This window comes from Tiliqua scincoides, chromosome 2 (genome assembly GCF_035046505.1).
Source record: "Tiliqua scincoides isolate rTilSci1 chromosome 2, rTilSci1.hap2, whole genome shotgun sequence".
Taxonomy (NCBI): domain Eukaryota; kingdom Metazoa; phylum Chordata; class Lepidosauria; order Squamata; family Scincidae; genus Tiliqua; species Tiliqua scincoides.
This window is the reverse complement of record NC_089822.1, coordinates 97,496,441-97,517,183: the sequence shown is the minus strand read 5'-3', so window position 1 is coordinate 97,517,183 and position 20,743 is coordinate 97,496,441. Positions and strand designations below refer to the sequence as shown.

Sequence of the window (20,743 nt, the reverse complement as noted above, 5' to 3'; positions counted from 1 at the left end):
AACCTAATTCTCCTTAACATCTGCATCACTGATTTGGGCCTTAAGCTCCAGCTCTATGTTCCCTAAAGACATGACCTTTTGATGGTGTTTTCCCTCTTAAAGTTCTTGCTGTTGATCTCTAGGATTCTGTGACATTCTCCTGATGAAGAACAGTATGACTCCTGTTTAACATTTCCAGATTTACTCCTTCAGATTCAGTAATGAGAAGATTAATTTTCAATCCCTGAGGACTTTGACCAAGACCACACCACAAAAATACAAACTCCTAAGAGTTTTCAGAGATAAGCTGTGAACGCTCTGTTTAAACCTGATTGCATGGCAAAAGTCATAATTGTTTTCATTTCTTGATTATATGAGAAGACTCCAAGCCTTTGTTAGTTCCAAGTAATTTATTAATGGTTGTGCTTTTGCATAGTTCTCATCTCTTTCAGTGTGAGTTACACAAGAGCATTTCCCACTAGACTGGGCCCTTGAGCTCTAGCAGGTGCAAAGTTTAACCCTCTTAAAGCCTCTGTGTATGTCAGCTGGCCTGAAATGCTGTCAACTGCCAAACCTCTCATACTCAAATTCCCTTCTGTATTTATTGACGTGTAAATTTAATGATCAGCACCTCTATTATGTGCCTACAGGTGCTGTTATATCTCTTACTGTAGGAGAGTGACAGCTAAAATCGTAATTCGATGTCACAGTTCTGAGAACCGAGGAGCTCTTGTCAAATCTCAATGAACTCTGTGGAATTTTAATGTGCTTTATCACTTTACAAGATTCCTCTCATGAAAGTAAAAGTTTCAGCATATTTGACAGATATCTAAAACTGAAGCTCAAGATGTGGTATGTGCTACAGATATTTGAAGAAACTGTGGAAAGAAAACCAATTGGATAACTGTGCCATAAATCTGCCTCAAGTGTTTCTGAATACTGCATAAGCATCAGGGCAGTTTAAGACCCAAAAACTGTGTATTTAAAATATGCTTATTGACTATGATGGGACTATGATGGGAACCAAAGCCAGAACAAATATTACTCTAAGAATGTGGTTTTGATGTTTTCATGTAGTTTTTACGACCATCTCATAACTTTTCCACATTCATGGCTCATTTTTCCACATGAGAACAAAGTTCCCTAGGCCCCCCCATTATGATTTTAATCTTCTCTGCAATCATTTCCATTTCACAGATAATTAATATGGTAATGCAAAGGTTCCCAAACTGGGACGTTGCAACGCCGCAACCAGGGAAGTTCTGTCTCTGCCCCTTTAAGGGGTGGGGCAATAGTAAAGGGAGCGATGCAAATGCTAGAATTGTGCAGCTGCCAGGGGCAAAAGCATTTTTTTTAAACTTACTTGAGGCAGTGCTGGCCTCCTGTGGGGGTTTGGAGAGCCTGCCGGCTCCTCTGCAGGACACCCTGTGCCTGCAAACTGCCACCTGCAGTTTTTGTTGACGGCATTTTTTTTTTTTTACTATTTTCAGCAGTTTGCAGGTGCAGGAATCCCTGCAGAGGGGCCCACACACTCCCTGGACGACTCCCCCAGGAGGCCAGTGCTGCTTCAGGTAAGTTAAAAAAACCTTTTGCCCCTGGCAGCAGTGTGATTGTAGTGATCCCATTGCTGCCCTTGCCCCAACCCCACAGGATCTCCAGTGTTTCCCAAACTCCCAGAGAGTTTGGGAAATGTGTTGCATGTGTGTTTAGTTCTCCAGAAACCGACCGGACTACAGGTTGAGCCTACTTATCAACAGATTTTGGATCCGCGGATTTGGCTCAACACAGGTCCTCTGGACCCCCATTAAGCCAGATTCGGCCCAACCTGAAGCCTCTGGAGATGACCAGAGCTGTGCTCCAATCACATCTGGAGGCTCTTCTAAGGCCCATGGAGGAAGGGCCATTCTAGGACCTCTGGAGACCATTCTGATGCCAGAAGTCCCCTTCAAGCAGAACATCTCCGGTCACATTCGGAGCTTTGGTGGTGCCCGAAATCCATGTGATTTGGTTTCATGCAGAATTTGGTATCTGCAAGGGGTCCAGGAACGGAACCATCATGGATAACGAGGGTCCACCTGTATCTCCAAATGGATGAAGTGGGACCCAAATGACACTTCCCACCCGGTGAACAATTGCATTATATGATTGCATTTTCACACGGAAAACAATGATGGAGAAAGTCCCAGGTGAATAAATTCACACATAATAATTGAACACTTGTTCTGGATCTGTGATGAGATAATTGGAAAGAAAGGGCTAGAAAAGAAAGTTGTTTCACATAGCACTATAGTGAAATGTTGTCTTTCATCAAAATCTGTAAGTTCAAACACAATTTATTATTATTAATTATTAACAGTATTTATGTACAGCTTTTCAACAAAAGTTCACAAAGCGGTTTACAGAGAAAAATCCAATAACTAATGGCTCCCTGTCCCAAAAGGGCTCACAATCTAAAAGATGCAAAACACCAGCAGACAGCCACTAGAAAAGACACTGCTGGAGTGAAGAGGGTCAGTTACTCTCCCCCTGCTAAATTAAAGAGGAGCACCCTCTTGAAAAAGTGCCTCTTAACCAATTAGCAAGGGTTAATTGGTTACAAAGGGGTACAACTGTACAAAGGGTACAATTTATCCCTTTTCATTCAAAGCAATGGGAGGCATCTTTCTGACTTTAATTTTCTCTTATGCCAGAACAAGGAGTCTTGCTCTGGAGTGAAACTGTAAATATTGTGCTGTGCTGTAATTCACTGAGCTAAGCAACCACCTTATTAACCTATTTTTGCTTTCTTGACTAGGCTTGATTGATGCCCCCAAGAGTGACAGTACTCAGCTCTGTCCATTCACCCAAGACCTACAGCAATGTCCATGCAAGTTCCTCCCACCCACTCCCCCCAAACATACAGGTGGAGCCTATTTATCCGCATTAGTTCCATTCCATGACTCGGCGCGATTAACAAAAAATGCGTTGTGCTAAATTCCATAGAGTTACGCAAATACACTGCAGCCTGACACTTCTGGATGGAAGAAAACTAAGGCAGCTGTTATCAATCCCCTCCGCTCCACTCTGTATTCAGACCTCCCCGTTGCCAGCTGCCCTGCTTCTTTCACATGGGATGCTAATCTTTTAAGAGTCCAGCCCTATGCGTTTCTACTCAGAAGTAAGCCCCATTCCAGTCAATGGGACTTACTCCCAGGAAAGTGTGGAGAGGATTGTAGGCTATATCTCATGCTTTGCTTGGTGGGATGGCTTGCTTGTGTTGGTGATTGGCTGCACCATGGGGGGGGGGTTGCTTGTGTCTGCCTGCACCATCTCAATGGGGGGGGGAATTTGGCAATCACTCCCTAGGTTTTTTAAAGCAAACCCCTGTTGCTACCACACCTGCCCCTGTGTGAGTGACAGTGAGAGAGAGAGCTCCACCTTGCTGCATGTGTTCTGGCTACAGAGATTTTCGGCCCCCCCTTCCCCTCTTCAGCCTCTTTGCTGGCTCAGGGGCTCCAGGAGTGTTACTGTTCCTTTGCAAGGGGAACCTCTTCCAGGGCTCCAGGGCTATTTCCCTGCCTGGTCAAGGCAGAGTCTTTTTTTGGGCTGCCTGGAAATGGAGCCAGTGCAGGGCAAAGGAGGCAAAGGTGCATGTGACTTTTGGTTCCCCCACCCCATTCCCTCCACCACTGTGTTGAGACAAATCTGCAGATAAAAAATCCATGGATAAATAGGCTGCACCTGTATTGAGAAGATAGCTTAAGTAAAAACTGCTGCTCTCACTGTGCTCTACTATATAAGGAATCTGTTGACAAAATAGCTGTCAGACAGCAAATGTAACTGTATGTGAATAAAGTGTGCAGTCTGGGGTTGCTCATGGATCCCAGATTTGCCACTTGATGCTGAGGTGACTACAAAGCCCAAGAGAGTCTTGTACAAGCTTCAGCTAGTCTGGAAGCTGTGACCCTGTCTGGGAAGAGAGATTTTGCTTCAGTTACCCATGAACTGATTACATCCAGGATATTGCAGTGCACCCTACTTGGGGCTAACTTCAAAGATTGTTCTAAAGCTTCAAGTGACTGTAGAATACTGCTCAGGGAAAGTCAACTGGTACATCCATTACTCTACTTCATTGGCTATCAGTATATGTCCTGGCTAACTTAAAGTGCTGGCTTTAGCCTTTAAATCCCTAAATAGATTGGGACTTTCTGACTTTAAAGACTGCTTCATCTTGTTTGAATCTGTCCATTACTTGATACTGGTAGTGGAGACCTTGCTCTTTAGTTTGCTAATAAGAAAAATTTAACTGACAGCTATTAGGGAACTCCTAATAAACACGTACAGAACACCCTTCTTAAGGACACTGCTTCCCTATTCCACTATCTTCAGAGATTAAAGACGCTTTTATTTCAGAAAGCTTTTGCAGTCTGCAAAATAACTATCTTGACCTTACCCAGTGTTCTACTGCTGTGAGTTCTAAAATTGTGTGTTTTAAAATTGCTTGAATTGTGATTTACTTTGTAAGTTACTTTCGGATTTAAAATGAAAAGGGGGACAGTCAGCAGGATATAAAATAAATAATCCACAATGGGGAGTAACCATATATATCTCCAGACTGAGTGTAAGTCTTACTAGACATCAGGGGAACCTTGTTATTGATTCCAACAAAAGGTTTTCAGAACAGTTTACACAGCAGACAGTTCCCTATTTGAAAGAGGCTCAGAACCATTATTTATTTATTTATTAAAGACACAAAGCAGCAGTTACTGGGAGGGATGCTATGCTAGGATGAATAGGGATAGTGGCTCTCTTCCTGCTAAATATGACAGATATAAAAGCTTCCTCTTTATCCAAGTTAACAGGCATAACCAGACTTTCGAAGAGAACTAGGGGAACCACAGGACCACCAGGTACCTTACAAGACATATACCACAGCTGATGTTAGCAGAATACTTAGTACTAAATTCAGAGCCTGCTGGGACTTACGTATCCATAATGGCCTTTCTTCGCACAGTTGTAACAGTACACCAAGGCAGAATGCTTAGAATAAGAATTGGCCTTCTTGAGTGATCCTAGTTTCGTCTGAAAGAGAAAAATTGGTATTAAGCCTAGCAAGATTCCAATACGACAGCAATGAAAATACACATACACCACAACTTAACTAACAGTGGTACAATGAGGACTGTCACCTGATTGAAGAAATCTTCAGTAAATCAAATGAATTTCAAAAACAGATTAATAAAGCTTTCCAATGAATAAAAACAGATCTGAAGAAAGCATCCTTGTTTTTAGATAATGCACATGTATGTGCATTATTTATTCATTCAATTTATATCCCGCCTTTCTCTCCAAAGGGCACCCAAGGCAGCTTACAGTAGTATTAAATAAAACTATAAAATACATACTAAATATAAAAAGTGTATAATACAATATTAAAACCAATCAACAGTAATCAGTCATCCAGAAAGCAAAAACAAAACCAGCAAACAATAAAACCACCAATGGAACAGGCAAACATATTCCTGAGGACACCTTGCTGAGGTCAGAAGGCTTTCTGAAAAAGGAAAGCTTTTAAGCCTTGCTTCTAGAAAGGGAGCAGTTCTTAACCCAAAGGGGAGGGAATTCCATAAGACAGGTGCTATTACCAAGATGGCCCTATTTCTTGTGGCCACTCCTCCAGAGGCAGCACATTCAGAAGGGCTGTCTCAATGACCAAAGAGGACAGGCCACATTATATGGAAGAAGGTGGTCTCTCAAATATATTGGTCCCAAGCCATAAAGGATTTTAAAGGTAAAGACCAGCACTTTGAATTGGGTCCAGAACTAAACTAGCAGGCAATACAGCTGATGAAGCAGCAGCGACAGCGTTACTGCTGACCTCCAGCAACCTCAGGAGCTACCATGTTCTGTGCTAATTGCAACTTCCAAATTGTCTTCAAGGGCAGTTCCATGTAGAGCACATTACAATAGTCTAATCTTGATGTCACCACGGCATAGGCCACTGTGCCAGATCCAACTGATGCAGGTACAACTGCAGCTGGTGCACCAGCTAAAGTTGAGTAAAGGCACCCTGGTTCATAGCTGACACCTGAGCATCCAGGAGCAGCTGTGAATCTAGGTCCTAGATTCTAGGACAGGGGTGTCCAAACATTTTGGCAGGAGGGCCACATCATCTCTCTGACACTGTGTCAGGGGCCGGAAAAGAAAGAATTAATTTACAATTTAATATTTGAATAAATTTACATAAATGAATATATTAGAGATGGCACTTATATGCCAGTACCAGAGATGGCACTGAATGAATGAAGGTCTTGGAATAGCTCAAGGTCTATAAAAGGCCTTGCACAAAGCAAGGCCAGCCTTTCCTTCGCTACCACTGCTGCATCACAGATATGAATCAGCAAGTAGTGGAGGGAGCCCTCGTCCCACAGCTCAGATGAGAGGTTGAACAGTTGTCCTCATGCTGAGAGCAGTTGCTTCGGGCCAGCATGGGCTCTGGAGGGCCAGAGGCTCATTGGAGACTGGGGGCTCCCTAAGGGCCTGATTGGGAGCCTCTGAGGGCCGTAAGCGGCCCCCGGGCCAGGGTTTAGGCACCCCTGTTCTAGGAGAACCCCCAAGCTACAGACCTTCTCTTTCAGAGCAGGACAGTAGTTTAAGTATCCAAATAATGGATTTCTGAACCTGGAGGACCTCTCTCTAGTCTGGATATTGCAACAGGCACTACTCTGTAAGAGGCATTCTGTCATGGGAGAGGCAGGCAAATGCCTCTTCTAAGATTCTGCCGGTTTCCTGCAGTTTTTGTAAGTACTGGTAGTAATGAAAATTCCTCTTTAAAATATCTTCTGCTTGGTTAACAAAAGGCACCATTTCAAATTTTTAAAAAATGAATTGATCTGAGCAATCAACAAAGGCAGCAACGAACACTTATTTGAAATAAGTTGTTGAACAAAGTGGGACTTTCTTCCAAGTAGATGTGCATTGGATCAGGTAGCACTTGCTGCAGCCCTAAGTACACAGTGCAGCAGAATGAGTTCCTAGAAAGACAGTCCACCTCATAAATAGTTTGGTGAAATAAAGATGTCACTAGGTGGCAAGGAGGACCTTATGGGACAAGAAGTTCAATATCCTCCTGGGTGTTACAGCTGAAAAGCCTCTGTATCACTTCTCCACAAACCGGTCTTCTGATGGTTACAGAATGTGGAGTACAGACTCTGATGATGACTGAAGCAGGCAGGCAGATTTATGTAGAGAGAAGCATTCCTTCCGATAACCTCGTTCCAAATTACTCAACTAGGAACCATAAATTGTTTCTGAAAATGAACAGGTAACCAACGTGGGTGAAACAAAAGGAGTTGCTTTTGTTTGGATCCCCACAAAGACCCTAGCCACTACTATTCTGGCCACCCATGAGCACACCCAACTAGTGAAACTGGTTTTTCAAGGAGAGTGTCACTCTGTCTAGACCGAACAAGATTTATACCATTCACAAAGACCTCGTCTCTTACTGACCAGCAACATTGTTTTTGTCTGGATAAAGTCTCAGTTCAAATCCAGGAACCAAACCAAACACTGGTTTAGAAACTTAACTGCCTTCCTGGTATTTGATCTGGCATGGTGAGCACTGAGTGTCATTCTCAAATTTTTGACACCACACTCCAAATCTACACCACCACCCACATAAGTACTTTTCCAAGCATAGCAAATTGAGGCAGGCTGGCAGGCTTACATATTCTAGTAAATTTCAAGATTCCTGAGAATCTTGGGGTAAAACTAGACCTTAAACATAAGCTTATCAAGCATTTGCTTAAAGACAAAGTTGTTAACAGCCAGATTGAGTCCGAAGTGGGAGAGAGCTTTAAACTTACCCCCCTCACTGGGATTCCAATTCAGACTGTGCCCCCCCCCCCCAAACAGGTATTTGCCAAGGCAGGTTTCCTTTGCAAATGTCAACTATGCATTTTAAAGTGCTAATCCTGATAGGATTAAAGTGTAAAGTGATAGGGTAAAGTGCTAATCCTGGTAGGGACTACAACACATGTTAAGCTCCTCTCCTTCATCAAGATCACAATCTAACTGAAAAAAAAAACATAGGAAACACTTCGAAGAGAACATGTTTAAAGTCATGTCTAGTTTGAGCCTTGATCTTTGCTTTAATAGGAGCTTTCAGTAATCAGCCTGTATAGGTCACAATTATTTTCTGCTGACCTGTTGCTAGCAATTTTGTCCTTGTGACAAAAATATGAGAATTTACAGTTTGAGTGGAAGGCTAAGCTCTGGAAACCAGACATTTACAGAAGCTCAGTCATGGTTAGATTTCCTTCTCCTGTCAGTCTAATGAAAATAAAAGAAGTAGTGCATTCTGGATAGTACAGGGCCAATCAGTGCCAATTTTCTTTCTGCCACATCATGACAATGGCTCCTATAGCAATGTTTCACCCAACACTTGACTTTCTGGTAACATAACTCCCATACTATGGCAGGCATTACTGTACCTTAAAAAAAAACACAGTAGATGATTTTATTATCCAATTATTATCCCATGTATTGTTTTATTATCCTGACAACATTTATACAAATACAACATTTAATGAAATAGTAATTTTAAGTCCCATGTTTACTCAGAAGTAAACCTCACTACATTTAAATAGGACTTTCCAATGTATACTTAGTATCACTGTCTAAATGTCTTTAACAATGTGTATTTACTACCTTACACTTAACAGCAACAGTTTACATCAGGGGCTCAAACTTTTTGGCAGGAAGGCCACATCATCTCTCTGACACTGTGTCAGGGACCAGAAAAAAAGCACTAATTTACATTTCAAATTTACATTTCATTTACATCTCAAATTTATTCAAATTTGAATAAATTTACATAATTTGCATAAATGAATATATTAGAGACTGAACTTATATGAATGAATGAATTCAAACCAATTCATAAACACTTTCTAACACAGAGGGGGGCCTGTTCAGAAGCCCCCCTTCAAGCCAGTTCATAAGCACCTTCACACACAGAAAAGGGGTGATCTTCAAGCCAGTTCATAAGCACTTTCACACACACACACACACACACACACACACACACACACAGAGGAGGGCATCTTTAAGTTGCTGCTGCTCCAAGGTTGTGATGGTGCTTGAGCGCTCGCTGCTGCCTGCTTGCCCGCCCGCCCGCCCGCCCGCTCACCCTCCTTCCCTCAGGCGGCATGTGCTGCTGCCCACCCAGCCGCACTCCCTCCCTTGTGCAGGTGGCATGTGCTGCTGCCCGCTTGCTTGCTTGCCCGCTCATCCTCCGGCATGGGCTCTCTCTGCTGTGCTCTCCCCGTTCCCACTGCCCAGTCTTCCTGTGCTGCCTCTGGCTCCATGAGTGCACTGCCTATGGGCCAGACAAGGAAAGACGGGCCTAGGTAATGTGAGACTTGCAAGGCTTGAATTAATGTGAGACCTGCAAATCTCGCATTACCTTCCCACTATAAAAGGCCCTGTGTGCTCACTGGGCTCATCTTTCCTTCACTGCTGCTGAGCTTTGCAGGTGTGAAGCTCAAGGCAGCAAGAGAAAGCCAGACCCGGAGCTCATGCATTGGGCCAGTGTAGGCTGCCATGAGGACTAAATGCCCACTGGTAATGGGGCTCCTCCCGGGCCGGGGTTTCAGCAGCCCTGGTTTACACCAACAGGCCTATAAATTAACCAAAACATCATGGCTAGTGCACTGGAGCACTGGCTGTTATATCAAATCCTGTGCATTGTTTAGGGTCTATGAGAGGTAAGCTTACACGCAGAATGTTCCGTCTCTGGTATCTCAATTTAACTGACTCTTAGGTTGAAGGGCTAGGAAAGCTGAAAGTGGACATGCTGAAAGCCTTCTAGTCATGGTAGATAACACTAAGCTAGAAGAATCATTGGTTGAACTGAGTAAGGCAACTTCTGGTACAAGCAAACAGGCAGCACTATAGCTTCTTTTCAAATCTATTCTTCAATTCAAACTTATGCAATTTATTAAACTCACATATTAAGAAGAAACATGACCACTTAAAATGGTCTCTCCTTCTCTCCAGTGCTTTCAACTAGTGGCATCAGTACTGCTTGTGGTATTTCACAATACAGCAAGTAGAACTTAGCCCCACTGCCACAATGACCATGTTACACTATCCTGCCTTGCCTGACCCCATGAGAGGTAAAGATGGCTGGAGTTAATATGTTGCCAGGCCTTTCAAGCTGTCTACCTCAAGCACAGCCACTTGTGGTACCAGAAGTGGTACTCTACTCCTGGGGAAAAAAATGAAAAGTGCTAACCTATTCTATACAATAGACTGAGGTTACAGATCAGTTTTATCATAAATAAAAGCCTAGTAACTACCCAGAGCTCCTTATCCCTGTAAAGTGGTGACAGAAATCTAAGTGACATGACCAACTGAAAACACTTTTGACAAATACTATTGTGCTATATGACAACAAAAGGATTTTACTAGGACATAATGTACATGGGAGCCTGGATGCAGAACCAATACAAGTCTGTTTTTCTGTATTACCAAATCTCACAAAAATCCTTAAGGAGTTTTAGGTGCTCAAGGAATGTGTGTTCATGTGACATCAAAAGCTGTCTGCAAGGAACTTTCCTTTTGTTTATGTAATAGAAAAGGTCAGATTTAAGGAGACAAATTAAACTGAATACTTGCTATTCAGATTAACTATGCATATCTCCCTACAGCTGTCCAAAAGGCAAAAGGGGGAGGGAAGACCCAATATGTTGTCAAGTTCGCTATATACTCATTATTTCAGGTTTTAAAAAGCATTTAAGGTTTCTGATCCAACGGGTACAAAATGAAGTATTCATGATAGTAGCTGCTCTTCGTTATAGGATTTTTTGTTACAAACATTTAAATAATCTATATTTTGTAGGGTGATATCTGGAAGATTATTTCACTATCAATATATAGAAGTAATAACCCCGTAGATAGCATTACCTATGAAAGGTCCATCCCATCTGCTATTCTTGCTGAAAGCTTTTCATGCACCAGTAAACTCAGTAAATATCAGAAGATAAAGCATAAGCCTACCACGCCACGGATTTACTCCTAATGTCTCCTCAAAGTGCAGCCCCGATGCAACGATTACAAATGATTTTCTTCTAATGTCATTTTACATAACCCTTTTTTCTGCATGAGTAGTTAGTGCGGAATGAGTGAATGAATGAATGAATGCCATTAAAACAGTTAATCATTATCTGGGACACTGGCCTTCTTCCCTTCTCTGCCAGGAATCTCCATGACAAAGGCCAAGAGATCAAAATGCCAGGGCTGCCTCCACGGCCTATTTCTGACAGTAATTTTTTATGCAAATAGGGCTGCTGGGCAGCTCCCTCTGTGACCTTGAGATGCCCTTATCTTAAACTGACTTTGATCCAATGAGGTCTTGCTTTTATGAAGCTCATTACTTCTTAAGATATGCATCTGACTTAAATTTCACTAATTAAAAGGAATTGCCTATTCACAATTTTTTTTCTGTTCTATCTTTTGACTATACACATACAAGAAAAAACCAGTATGATGTGAAATGAACACTAATTTTTTCCTTCTCTGATTCGAGGTGGGAAAAATTTGCTTGAGAATCTGTTTCAAAATATGCATTTATTTACCATATATATATATCTCACTTTTATACCGGGGTTTCTAGTAGCCTGCCAGCCAGGTTTCCAATCGGGCCCACTCAGTTAGCTTGAGCAATGTTGCAACTTTAAGGGACCCCACACTATTCACTGGGATCACACTGGTTAAGAATACAAAACTAACCTAGTCGACCATGTGAATGTTACATTCAGAATGTGCCATGTGGGTTTACTAAAGAAGCCAGCTTCTAACCACCCAAAAAATTCCAAAGAATAAGGGCCCAATCATACTATGTCCTGGAGCAGTGTTGGCGAACCTATGGCACGTGTGCCAGATGGGGCACGCAGCGCCGTCTTTGTGGGCATGCAGCACTTAGCCAGGCAGCCTGGAGAGGGGCACTGAAGCTGCGTGTCACTTTAAAGAAAACAGAGGCTTTTCCCAAGCCCCGTGTGTTGGGAGGGCAGGCTGCTTCCCTCCGCCCCCTGAGCTCACTGCCCTCCTCTTCCTTCACCCCCACCTGCCCCGCAATGGTTTCCCTTTTCAATTTTGCCCGCTCTGCAGGCTTAAGGTCCCTGTTTTTCCCTTCCCCAACTCTCCAGCAGGCTCAGCCAATCAGCATCCAGCAGGCTCCTGGCTTTTTCTGTTAAAATGGCTCAGGGCCCTTCACTGGCTGACCACTAGCCAATCCTGAGCCACCCTCCTCCTCAGCCACAGCCCTTGCAGCCCTCCTTGAGCAGCTCCCCACTCTGTGCCAGGAGAGGCTTTTCCTCCACAGCAGAGGTGACATCCTGCGTGTCTACTCAGAAGTAAGCCCCATTACAGTGGATGAGGCTTATTCCCAGGAAAGGGTGCCTGGGATTGCAGCCTTGGAGCCTGCTCTTGTGCATGACTACTCAGAAGTAAGCCCCATTACAGTGGATGAGGCTTACTCCCAGGAAAGGGTGCCTGGGATTGCAATCTTGGAGCCTGCTCTTGTGCATGTCTACTCAGAAGTAAGCCCCTTACAGTGGATGAGGCTTATTCCCAAGAAAGGGTGCCTGGGATTGCAACCTTGGAGCCTGCTCTTGTGCATGTCTACTCAGAAGTAAGCCCCTTACAGTGGATGAGGCTTATTCCCAAGAAAGGGTGCCTGGGACTGCAGCCTTGGAGCCTGCTCCTGTGCATGTCTACTCAGTAGTAAGCCCCATTACAGTGGATGGGGCTTACTCCCAGGAAAGGGTGCCTGGGATTGCAACCTGGAGCCTGCTCTTGTGCATGTCTACTCAGAAGTAAGCCCCATTACAGTGGATGAGGCTTACTCCCAGGAAAGGGTGCCTGGGATTGGAGTGTGCTCCTGTGCGTGTCTACTCAGAAGTAAGCCCCATTAGAGTCAATGAGGCTTACTCCTAGGAAAGATTGGCTGGGATTGCAGCCTTAGAGCCCACTTCTGTGGGTGGGGCTTTTTAAAAAAATATATTTTCTTGTTTGAGAAAATGAGCAGTGGCAAGGTCTTGCAGTCACCCCCTCCCTGGCAATAGTTCTTTACCCAGCATGTAATTAGTCTGTGGAACTCTTTGCGACAGGAAGCACTGATGACAACTTGCCTAGATGCCTTTAAGAAGGGATTGGACAAATTTCTAGAGGAAAAGTTCATTAAGGGTAAAAGATGTTAATGTACGAGTTATTTTTTCTAAACGAAAACCTCAATATTCAGGTTAAATTGCCGTGCTGGCACTTTGCGATAAATAAATGGGTTTTGGGTTGCAGTTTGGGCACTCAGTCTCTAAAAGGTTAGCCATCACTGTCCTAGAGCAAGTGCTGGGTGTCGTAAACATGCCATAAAGCACATTTATGGTACCCTCTGAGCAGGGAGTGCTGGCACTGGGCCAGTGCCAGTTGGTGCTGGGCCCAGTGTTGGATGGAGGATGCTGTGGGAGCACCTGAAGGTAAGTCGCGCTACCAGGCAGTGGTGTGTGTTTTTGGGGCAAGGGAAAGGGTCTGGGAGAGGGGTGGAACTGGTGGAGCCCTGCCCCACTGGATCCTGTCCTCTGTGTCAGACTGCAAAGCCTGACATAGAGGTTCTCAAGTCTGCACCAGCAAAATAGCCGGTGCAGGCTTGAGACTCCACTGCAAGGCCTAGGACTTTCCTAGGAGAAGGGAATGAAAATCCCCTTCTCCTGAGGAAACCTCCAGCGGCTTCCCTGCACCCACGGGATACAGTGGTCACCATTTTGGCACCTCTGTTTCCCCGGGCACCAGGAAATATAGGATTGGGTTGCCCAACTGTTAAATTTTTTACCCTTCGGACAGCCACTGTCACCCTGCAAAGCAGTTTTGAGAATGTTCTAAACCTGGAAACAAGCTGTAGTGGAGGAGAAGAGGTGCACTAGCTTGGAAAAAAAATTACATCAAACAATCAACTGGGTGTATGAATTGCATGGATTGCTAGATTGTGCCATATGCCCTACAAAAACAACCCTAAACATTTGGTTACTAATCTGGATATGTTAAGGCAGGGATTTTCAAACTGGGGCGTCGCGACACCCCAGCCTGCCCTGGCCCTGCCCTGCCCCAGCCCAGCCCTGGGGCGTCTTTAAGGGGGCCTTAAGGGGCGGGGGCAGCCTGGAGGCAGGGAGGAGGCAGTGGCGCGATCTCCAGGATCGCGCCGCTGCCTTCCCCCGCCCACGCTGCCTCCCCCCTCCCGCCCACGCAAGAACTTAGTGGCTCTCAATCTCTCCCAGAGAGTTTGAGAACCACTGTGTTAAGGAGTGAACAATTCAGAACTTGCTCCCAGAAAGTCTTTTATGCTATTTTATTAGTTAATGTACTAATGCAGATGAATACCTTACAAAAATTATGTCAATGAGCCTACACAAGAAAGTGCCGTTGCAAACCAAGTTGCTGACAATCCAAAATTATACACTAAACAAATCCTTAGCAGAGTGACTGACAGCAGAACATACATGCAAAGTTGTAATTGTGTATAATACTTCAAGATCTGCTGAAATGGAGGTCATTCATTATGAATTCCAGAAAGTCTCCCTGAAGAAAAAAGGAAGAAGTTGGAAACCATGGCTTCCTGCTACACGAACAATCCCAGGAGGCCTCCTTTTCCCCATCTTTATACTGAGAGGAAAGATACACCTTTAACTTTCATTTTCCAGTTAACTACAGTTCTATATTCAGACTTGGTAACTGTGATTATAAAACTAGCCCGAATCTGAAATCATTTTGATTCTGGTTTGTTTTTCCTTAACAGTAATTTGAAGTAAATTACAGTTCCTAATTCAGACACAATTATTAATTTCAAAACAAAATGATTTTTTCCCCTTAAACTGTGGGTCAAGGATAATATATTCTGTACAGATAGATGCCTTGACTATAAGGTCCTATGAGAGACTGTACAATTGAGGCCTTATGACAGCCTGTAGAATTTTTTTTATAAGAAGAGACATTGAGGTAAGGGAAAGGCATAAAAGCTAGCAGCTTGGCAGCTTTGCTTCAACAATGTCACAGTCCTTTACTATTGCACAAGGAAAACTGGCGACAAACCTGCTGGGTTTTTGGTTCAGTCAATATACAAAGAAATTCAGTAATGGATGAGCCAGTTTGAGTGGAATTTGACAGACAGCTTCCCAGTTGACTCTGCTTGATGCTTCTGCAAATTTCTCAGCTAATTTGCTTCCATGCCCAAGGTATCTTGTTCTACTTTTGAAGAGAATGAGAGAATATGCCTGCTGGAGCAAGAGCATTCCTTACTTGTAGTGAGGGATCTTGTTCCGTCCTGGCATTTCACATATGCTTGAGCTATGATGATGTCTGGCCTTAGCAGCATACTTTGCATTTCCAGAAGAGATAGCTTCCTGGCCCAATGGGCTAACTTCAAAACCATTCATCATGAAAGAGACACAAGGCTGGTGAGTCTGGATAATCTCACTAGAGAGGATCCTTTCTGGTTAAAGGAAGAACTTGTGCAAAGATGTGGTCAGAATGAAATCCAATGTAAGTCAGAGACCGAGATGAATTCAGAAAACCCTGAACCAATTCATGAGGTATCCAAGATGCTGCTGTTTTGACATCCTGAAGTGCTTTGTACCGACAGGGAGAGCATAGCACCATCTAGGTCAGTAGTCTCCAAACTGCAGCCTGTGGGACGGATCCAGCGCCCCAAAATTACCTGTTTGGGCATGGTGGTGGTGGAGCCTTTCCATTCTGCACTGCGGTCCCCATGTTTCATTGCCGACACTGGACAGCCACATCCGCCTGCCCGGTGCAAATTTCTGAGAAGACCGACAATGAAATGTGGGGGCTGCAGCACAGAATTGAAAGCCTCTGCCACTGCCGCATCTAGATGGGTAATTTCAGGGCGCTGCGATCCACAGTTTGGAGCAGTCTGGTCTTTGTAGATGTAGAAACTGGTTTCTTTTGACTAAAAGGCAGACGAGTAGGGAAATTTGAACATTGTCATTTTCAAACCAGTCTATCAGAACTTGGGGGCTAAGCTCTGTAAAATGAAATAAACAAGAGCTGCTCAGCTGAGTGAGAGAGATGCAAGAGGTAAGTTGCCTTGCCTGACATCTTGCAAAGCCAAAGATGTAAGTCATGATGCTATTTGGTTAAGCAAGTGTTAACTCCTAAGAACTGGTTGAGGACCAGGATCCAGAGAGTGGGTGTCAATGGGCTGTTTCACAACAGACAGAGGTGAAAAGTGGTCTGCCTCAGGGATCTGTCCTGGGACCAGTGCCTTTCAACTTGTTCATAAATGACCTGGAGATAGGGATAAGTAGTGAGGTGGCCAAATTTGCAGATAACACTAAACTTTTCCGGGTGATGAAGTCCAGAAGAGATTGTGAAGAGCTCCAGAAAGATCTCTCCAAACTGGGAGAATGGGCAGCAAAATGGCAGACACATTTCAATGTAAGTAAGTGTAAATAATGCAAGTTGGGGCAAAAAAAAAAATCAAAACCACATATAGGCTAATGGGTTCTGAGCTATCTGTAGCAGCTCAGGAGAGCGAACTTGGGGTGCTGGTGGACAGCTTGATGAAAGTGTCAGCCCAATGTGTGGTGGCGGTGAAGAAGGCCAATTCCATGCTAGGGATAATTTAAAAGGGGATTGAGAATAAAACAGCTAATTTTTAATGGCATTGTACAAACCAATGTGTTCAGTTCTGGTCATCATATCTTAAAAAGGACATAGCAAAACTAGAAAAGGTGCAGAAGAGAGTGACCAAAATGATTAATGGGCTGGGGCACCTCTCTTACTAGGAAAGGCTATAGCATTTGAGGCTCTTCAGTCTAGAAAAGAGGTGCTGGAGGGGGAACATGATTGAGACATACAAAATTATGCAGGGGATGGATAGAGAGATGCTCTTTTCTCTCTCACACAACACCAGAACTAGATGACATCCACTAAAATTGAGTGTCGGGAGAGTTAGGACAGAAAAAAGAAAATATTTCTTTACTCAGTGTGTAGTGAGTCTGTGGAACTCCTTGCCACAAGAAGTGGTGGTGGCGTCTGGCCCAGATGCCTTAAACCCATTTTTGCCAGCCCATAGGTGTACACATTTGGTCCCTGTTGGGCAGAAATGGCTTAAAAGAGGATTGGACAGATTTCTGGAGGAAAACTTCATCACAGGTTACAAGTCATGACAGATGTGCACAGTCTGAGACTGGCTGCTTGGTTAACATGAAGGCTGGGTAGCAATTCTTTTCTGTCATCTGAATTGGCCATGGACAGCAGTTTTTTTTGCCTACCCCAGACTAGCAAGAGAGGGAAGGTACGTTCACAGTAGGTTTCATGTATTTAAAATTGGTCACTTGTTTAATAAAGTGTTTAATAAAGTGGTCCAAGTTAAACTCAAGTGCAGTCTGATGTCTTCATTGGGAGGTGTGAGGGTAAATAGTATGGCAGATGCAGGGGAGTGGCAACAAGATGCAAGTATCTTGTGTGCTCCCTGAGGCATCTGGTGGGCCACTGTGTAAGTTGGAGGGGCCCTGGGCCTGATTCAGCAGAGCTCTTAGGTTCTTAGAAAGAGCTTTAATTTAGTAATAGGAGGATGCTGAACTGCATGTTGTAAGTCAGGGTAGTCTGTTAGATCCCACTTTTTTTTTTTTTAGATTATTTTGAACATCACCTCTTAGTCTCAAGTACAGAATTTGATTTTTTTTCCCTCCTTGTTCCACTTTATTCCACAATAAATCCTTCAATTTGATTAAAACTACACTGCCTACTGCTTTAAGCAAAAAAGGAATTGGCCTCCTATCTGATGACTGACTCAGGCTTGCATTCTACCCAGTGAAGGCTTGAGAATGTGTGGGACTGTATGGGGGATGCATGGAAGAGTGGGAGAGAAGTGAAACAACTTGGTCGGTCATGCTACTCCTCATCCTTCTCCCTCCCTGGAGAACTTAGTTTGACAGCTATCACTTGGCAGATAGGATCAAGTCGCTCAGCACGAAGCCTATGTTTTAGGTGGCAGCGAATGACTGCATGTGTGGCTTGATATGATCCCAGGATGAGGAGAAGAACCAGGATTTCTTTTTGAGAGATTGTACAAATACTCTTTCCCCTCCAAGGTGGAAGAGCATGGATATGAAATCCACATTCCATTAGGAATCCAAAAGATATGCCTGTTTGATGGTAACAGGAAAAGTCATTACTTTGGAAGAAAACTGAAGAGAGTCTAAGGAGGCAATTAAGCAAAAGGGGCAATTGTGTGGAAGAAGTTGCATAACACATCTCCAAAGGTCCTGTTGTACGAATGACCCAGGTTGCTAATTCTGTGCCCCTGACCGCCCTAGAGAGAACACTGAAACAGAGGTATAAACTTGGATATCTAAGGCAGAGGCCCCATCTAGGACCAATTCCTCCTATTTGTTGATTCCTTGGGCAAGTCTTACCTTTCAGATGTTAATTTCCAGGGAAGATCAAGTCAGAAGAATGGGTAAGTGAAAACTGTAGTGTCACAATAGTGTGTTTGGGGGAGGGGGGTTCAGGGATTCAATTTAACTATCAAAGCCTTCAAGAATTTGTCTAGTCTTTGCTATTTTAAGCCATCTTAAAGTGGCTATCTCCATATCTTGCTGTAATGATTTCCATAAATTACACACCATGCAAAGTAAATTTGTCTGTCAATCCTGAGCCAATTAATCCCAGTGGGTAAACTAGACTTGTAGTCTTATGATAAAGAAAAATTTGTCCTCTCAACTTTCATGTTGCTTCTTAGTTGTCTTTTTTAAAAAAACAAAAACGTTTGTGCCAAAAACTTTTAAGCATCTTGTCTTCCAGAAAAGGTGGTCCAACCCCTTGATCATTTTCGTAGTTGCTCTTTTCTAGAAGAAGATTGGATAGAGCATTCTAAATACTTCTACACTACAGAATACTAGAACGGCAGTATTAGTTGCCATTTTATTTTCAGTCTCTTAGCCCAGTGGTCTTCAATTTTTTTGCACAACCCCAATAAATAAATAGACAAATAAACTATGAGGGTGAGAGCATATCTCTTATTCCCCCCCCAGAGCCCGTCCTGCCCACCCCCTGTCCCCAACTGTCCCATTTCCACCCTACTGAGCAGGGCCAGCCTTAGGTACTGCAGGTCATGCAGTAAGAAGAGGCTGTACAGGACTATATCAAGAAAGCCTCTTCCACAGGCTTTGAAAGGTTGCTGCAACCCCCCAAACAAGGCTTTGTAAACCTGTGGGGTAACGATCCACAGGTTGGAAAAACACTATCTTAGCCAATAAATGATAATGGTACATATTCCAATCATTCAGTAGGCATCTGAGCATTATAAAGACAACTTTACATGTTCTATTTTTAGTCACTGTATTTTCCCAGCAAATTTAAAAGCAACCAACTTGCCCTCACTCAACTCCTGAGAGATTTCTGTAGTTGCAATCTTCATTTCATTGAATATGTAACAGGATTGCAAAACTTTGCACCTAACAATATTTTCCAGGACCTGGAAAGGAAGAGAAAATTCTGGACCACTTCAGCAGCTCCAGCCAAGTTCGCACACACAATTGTTTTGAGCTGCTGAAGGATCATGGGTACCTGGAGTTTTGCACTCTATTAGATTTTCACTTGGAAATGCATAGGGTCAGTGATTTCATTTAATTTAAACTCAGAACTGACAACGTGACCACTGACTACTAAAAGTAGTAGTTTTACTACTAATACTAGAAATATTAAACCTTACATTGGAGTACTTATTTTTTTGTAAGACTGGTTTTTCAGGATTGGCTTCCATAAAAAGCCGTAATATAACCCTTTCTTTTGTTTCAGGCACAGCTTTGTAGAGGGCCAGGAGGGAAATCCTGGTAGAAACAAACTGAATTTTTTAAAATTCCTTTATGATCATGCAACTAGCAATACACTTCACCTAAACTACTATAGTCAGTTATTATTTGTAGACTGCCCAAGGACTGGCTAGAAGCCAAATAATATCTTGGCAGCCAATGCCAGTGCAAGTAATTCATAGCAACCAGCGGTTCTGCAGAACTGAGCAAGTCCTGGGGATACTTGGCAAATTTAAATAAACCTGATGTGTGGACAACCTTCATGGACAGGAAAATGTGACATGCAAATAATTCCCTAATGTTTATGACAGCCTGACTGACATGTACATAGCAATAAGGATCAAGTAAAATATTGCAATTGCAATATCCACTGCATTAAATACAGAAGCCTAACCATTCTTTTTATCAGGCCATTATACTACTGCCAGTCATTACTCTAGTTTAAAAACTGCCAATACAAGATATAATTTAATGTCATAATTATGCAGCTTCTTTGGGTGGGTGGGAGACACTAAATCATGTCATGCACTCAATAGGCTCCCACTCCATTGGGTAATTCCTTAATTAGGCAGATTTTTGAAACATGTATTACGTACACAACAGACCGGAACGGCTCCTTTAGAGCCTTTTTAGTCTATCCAGTGATTGCATCATTAAACCACACATGCTATGTAATAAAATCCTTATGAAAATTCACGAAAAGTGGCCAAAACATCATTAGTGTACAGGAAATGTGAAATTTCACATTTTGGTATAAAAAGAACATTATTTAGATGTTATGGGCTTGGTGTTTGCCAAATCAAAATTAAGTACATAATTACAATAAGTAAATACATTTCAACTACAAACATACTTTTCCAAAAAACAAAGTTTCCCCTTTGTAAATTATATTCACG

At 43.1% G+C, this 20,743-nt stretch overlaps 1 protein-coding gene across 1 annotated transcript in view; it reads right to left on the bottom strand.

Moving 5' to 3' along the window:
* The window catches only part of ZCCHC7 (zinc finger CCHC-type containing 7), a 181,824-nt gene that overhangs the window by 6,595 nt on the left and 154,486 nt on the right, over nucleotides 1-20,743 (bottom strand). Inside the window, exon 7 of the mRNA XM_066616189.1 lies at nucleotides 4,945-5,040. Within this exon, the coding sequence (XP_066472286.1) occupies nucleotides 4,945-5,040 (96 nt within the window). The remainder of the gene's footprint in view (nucleotides 1-4,944; nucleotides 5,041-20,743) is intronic.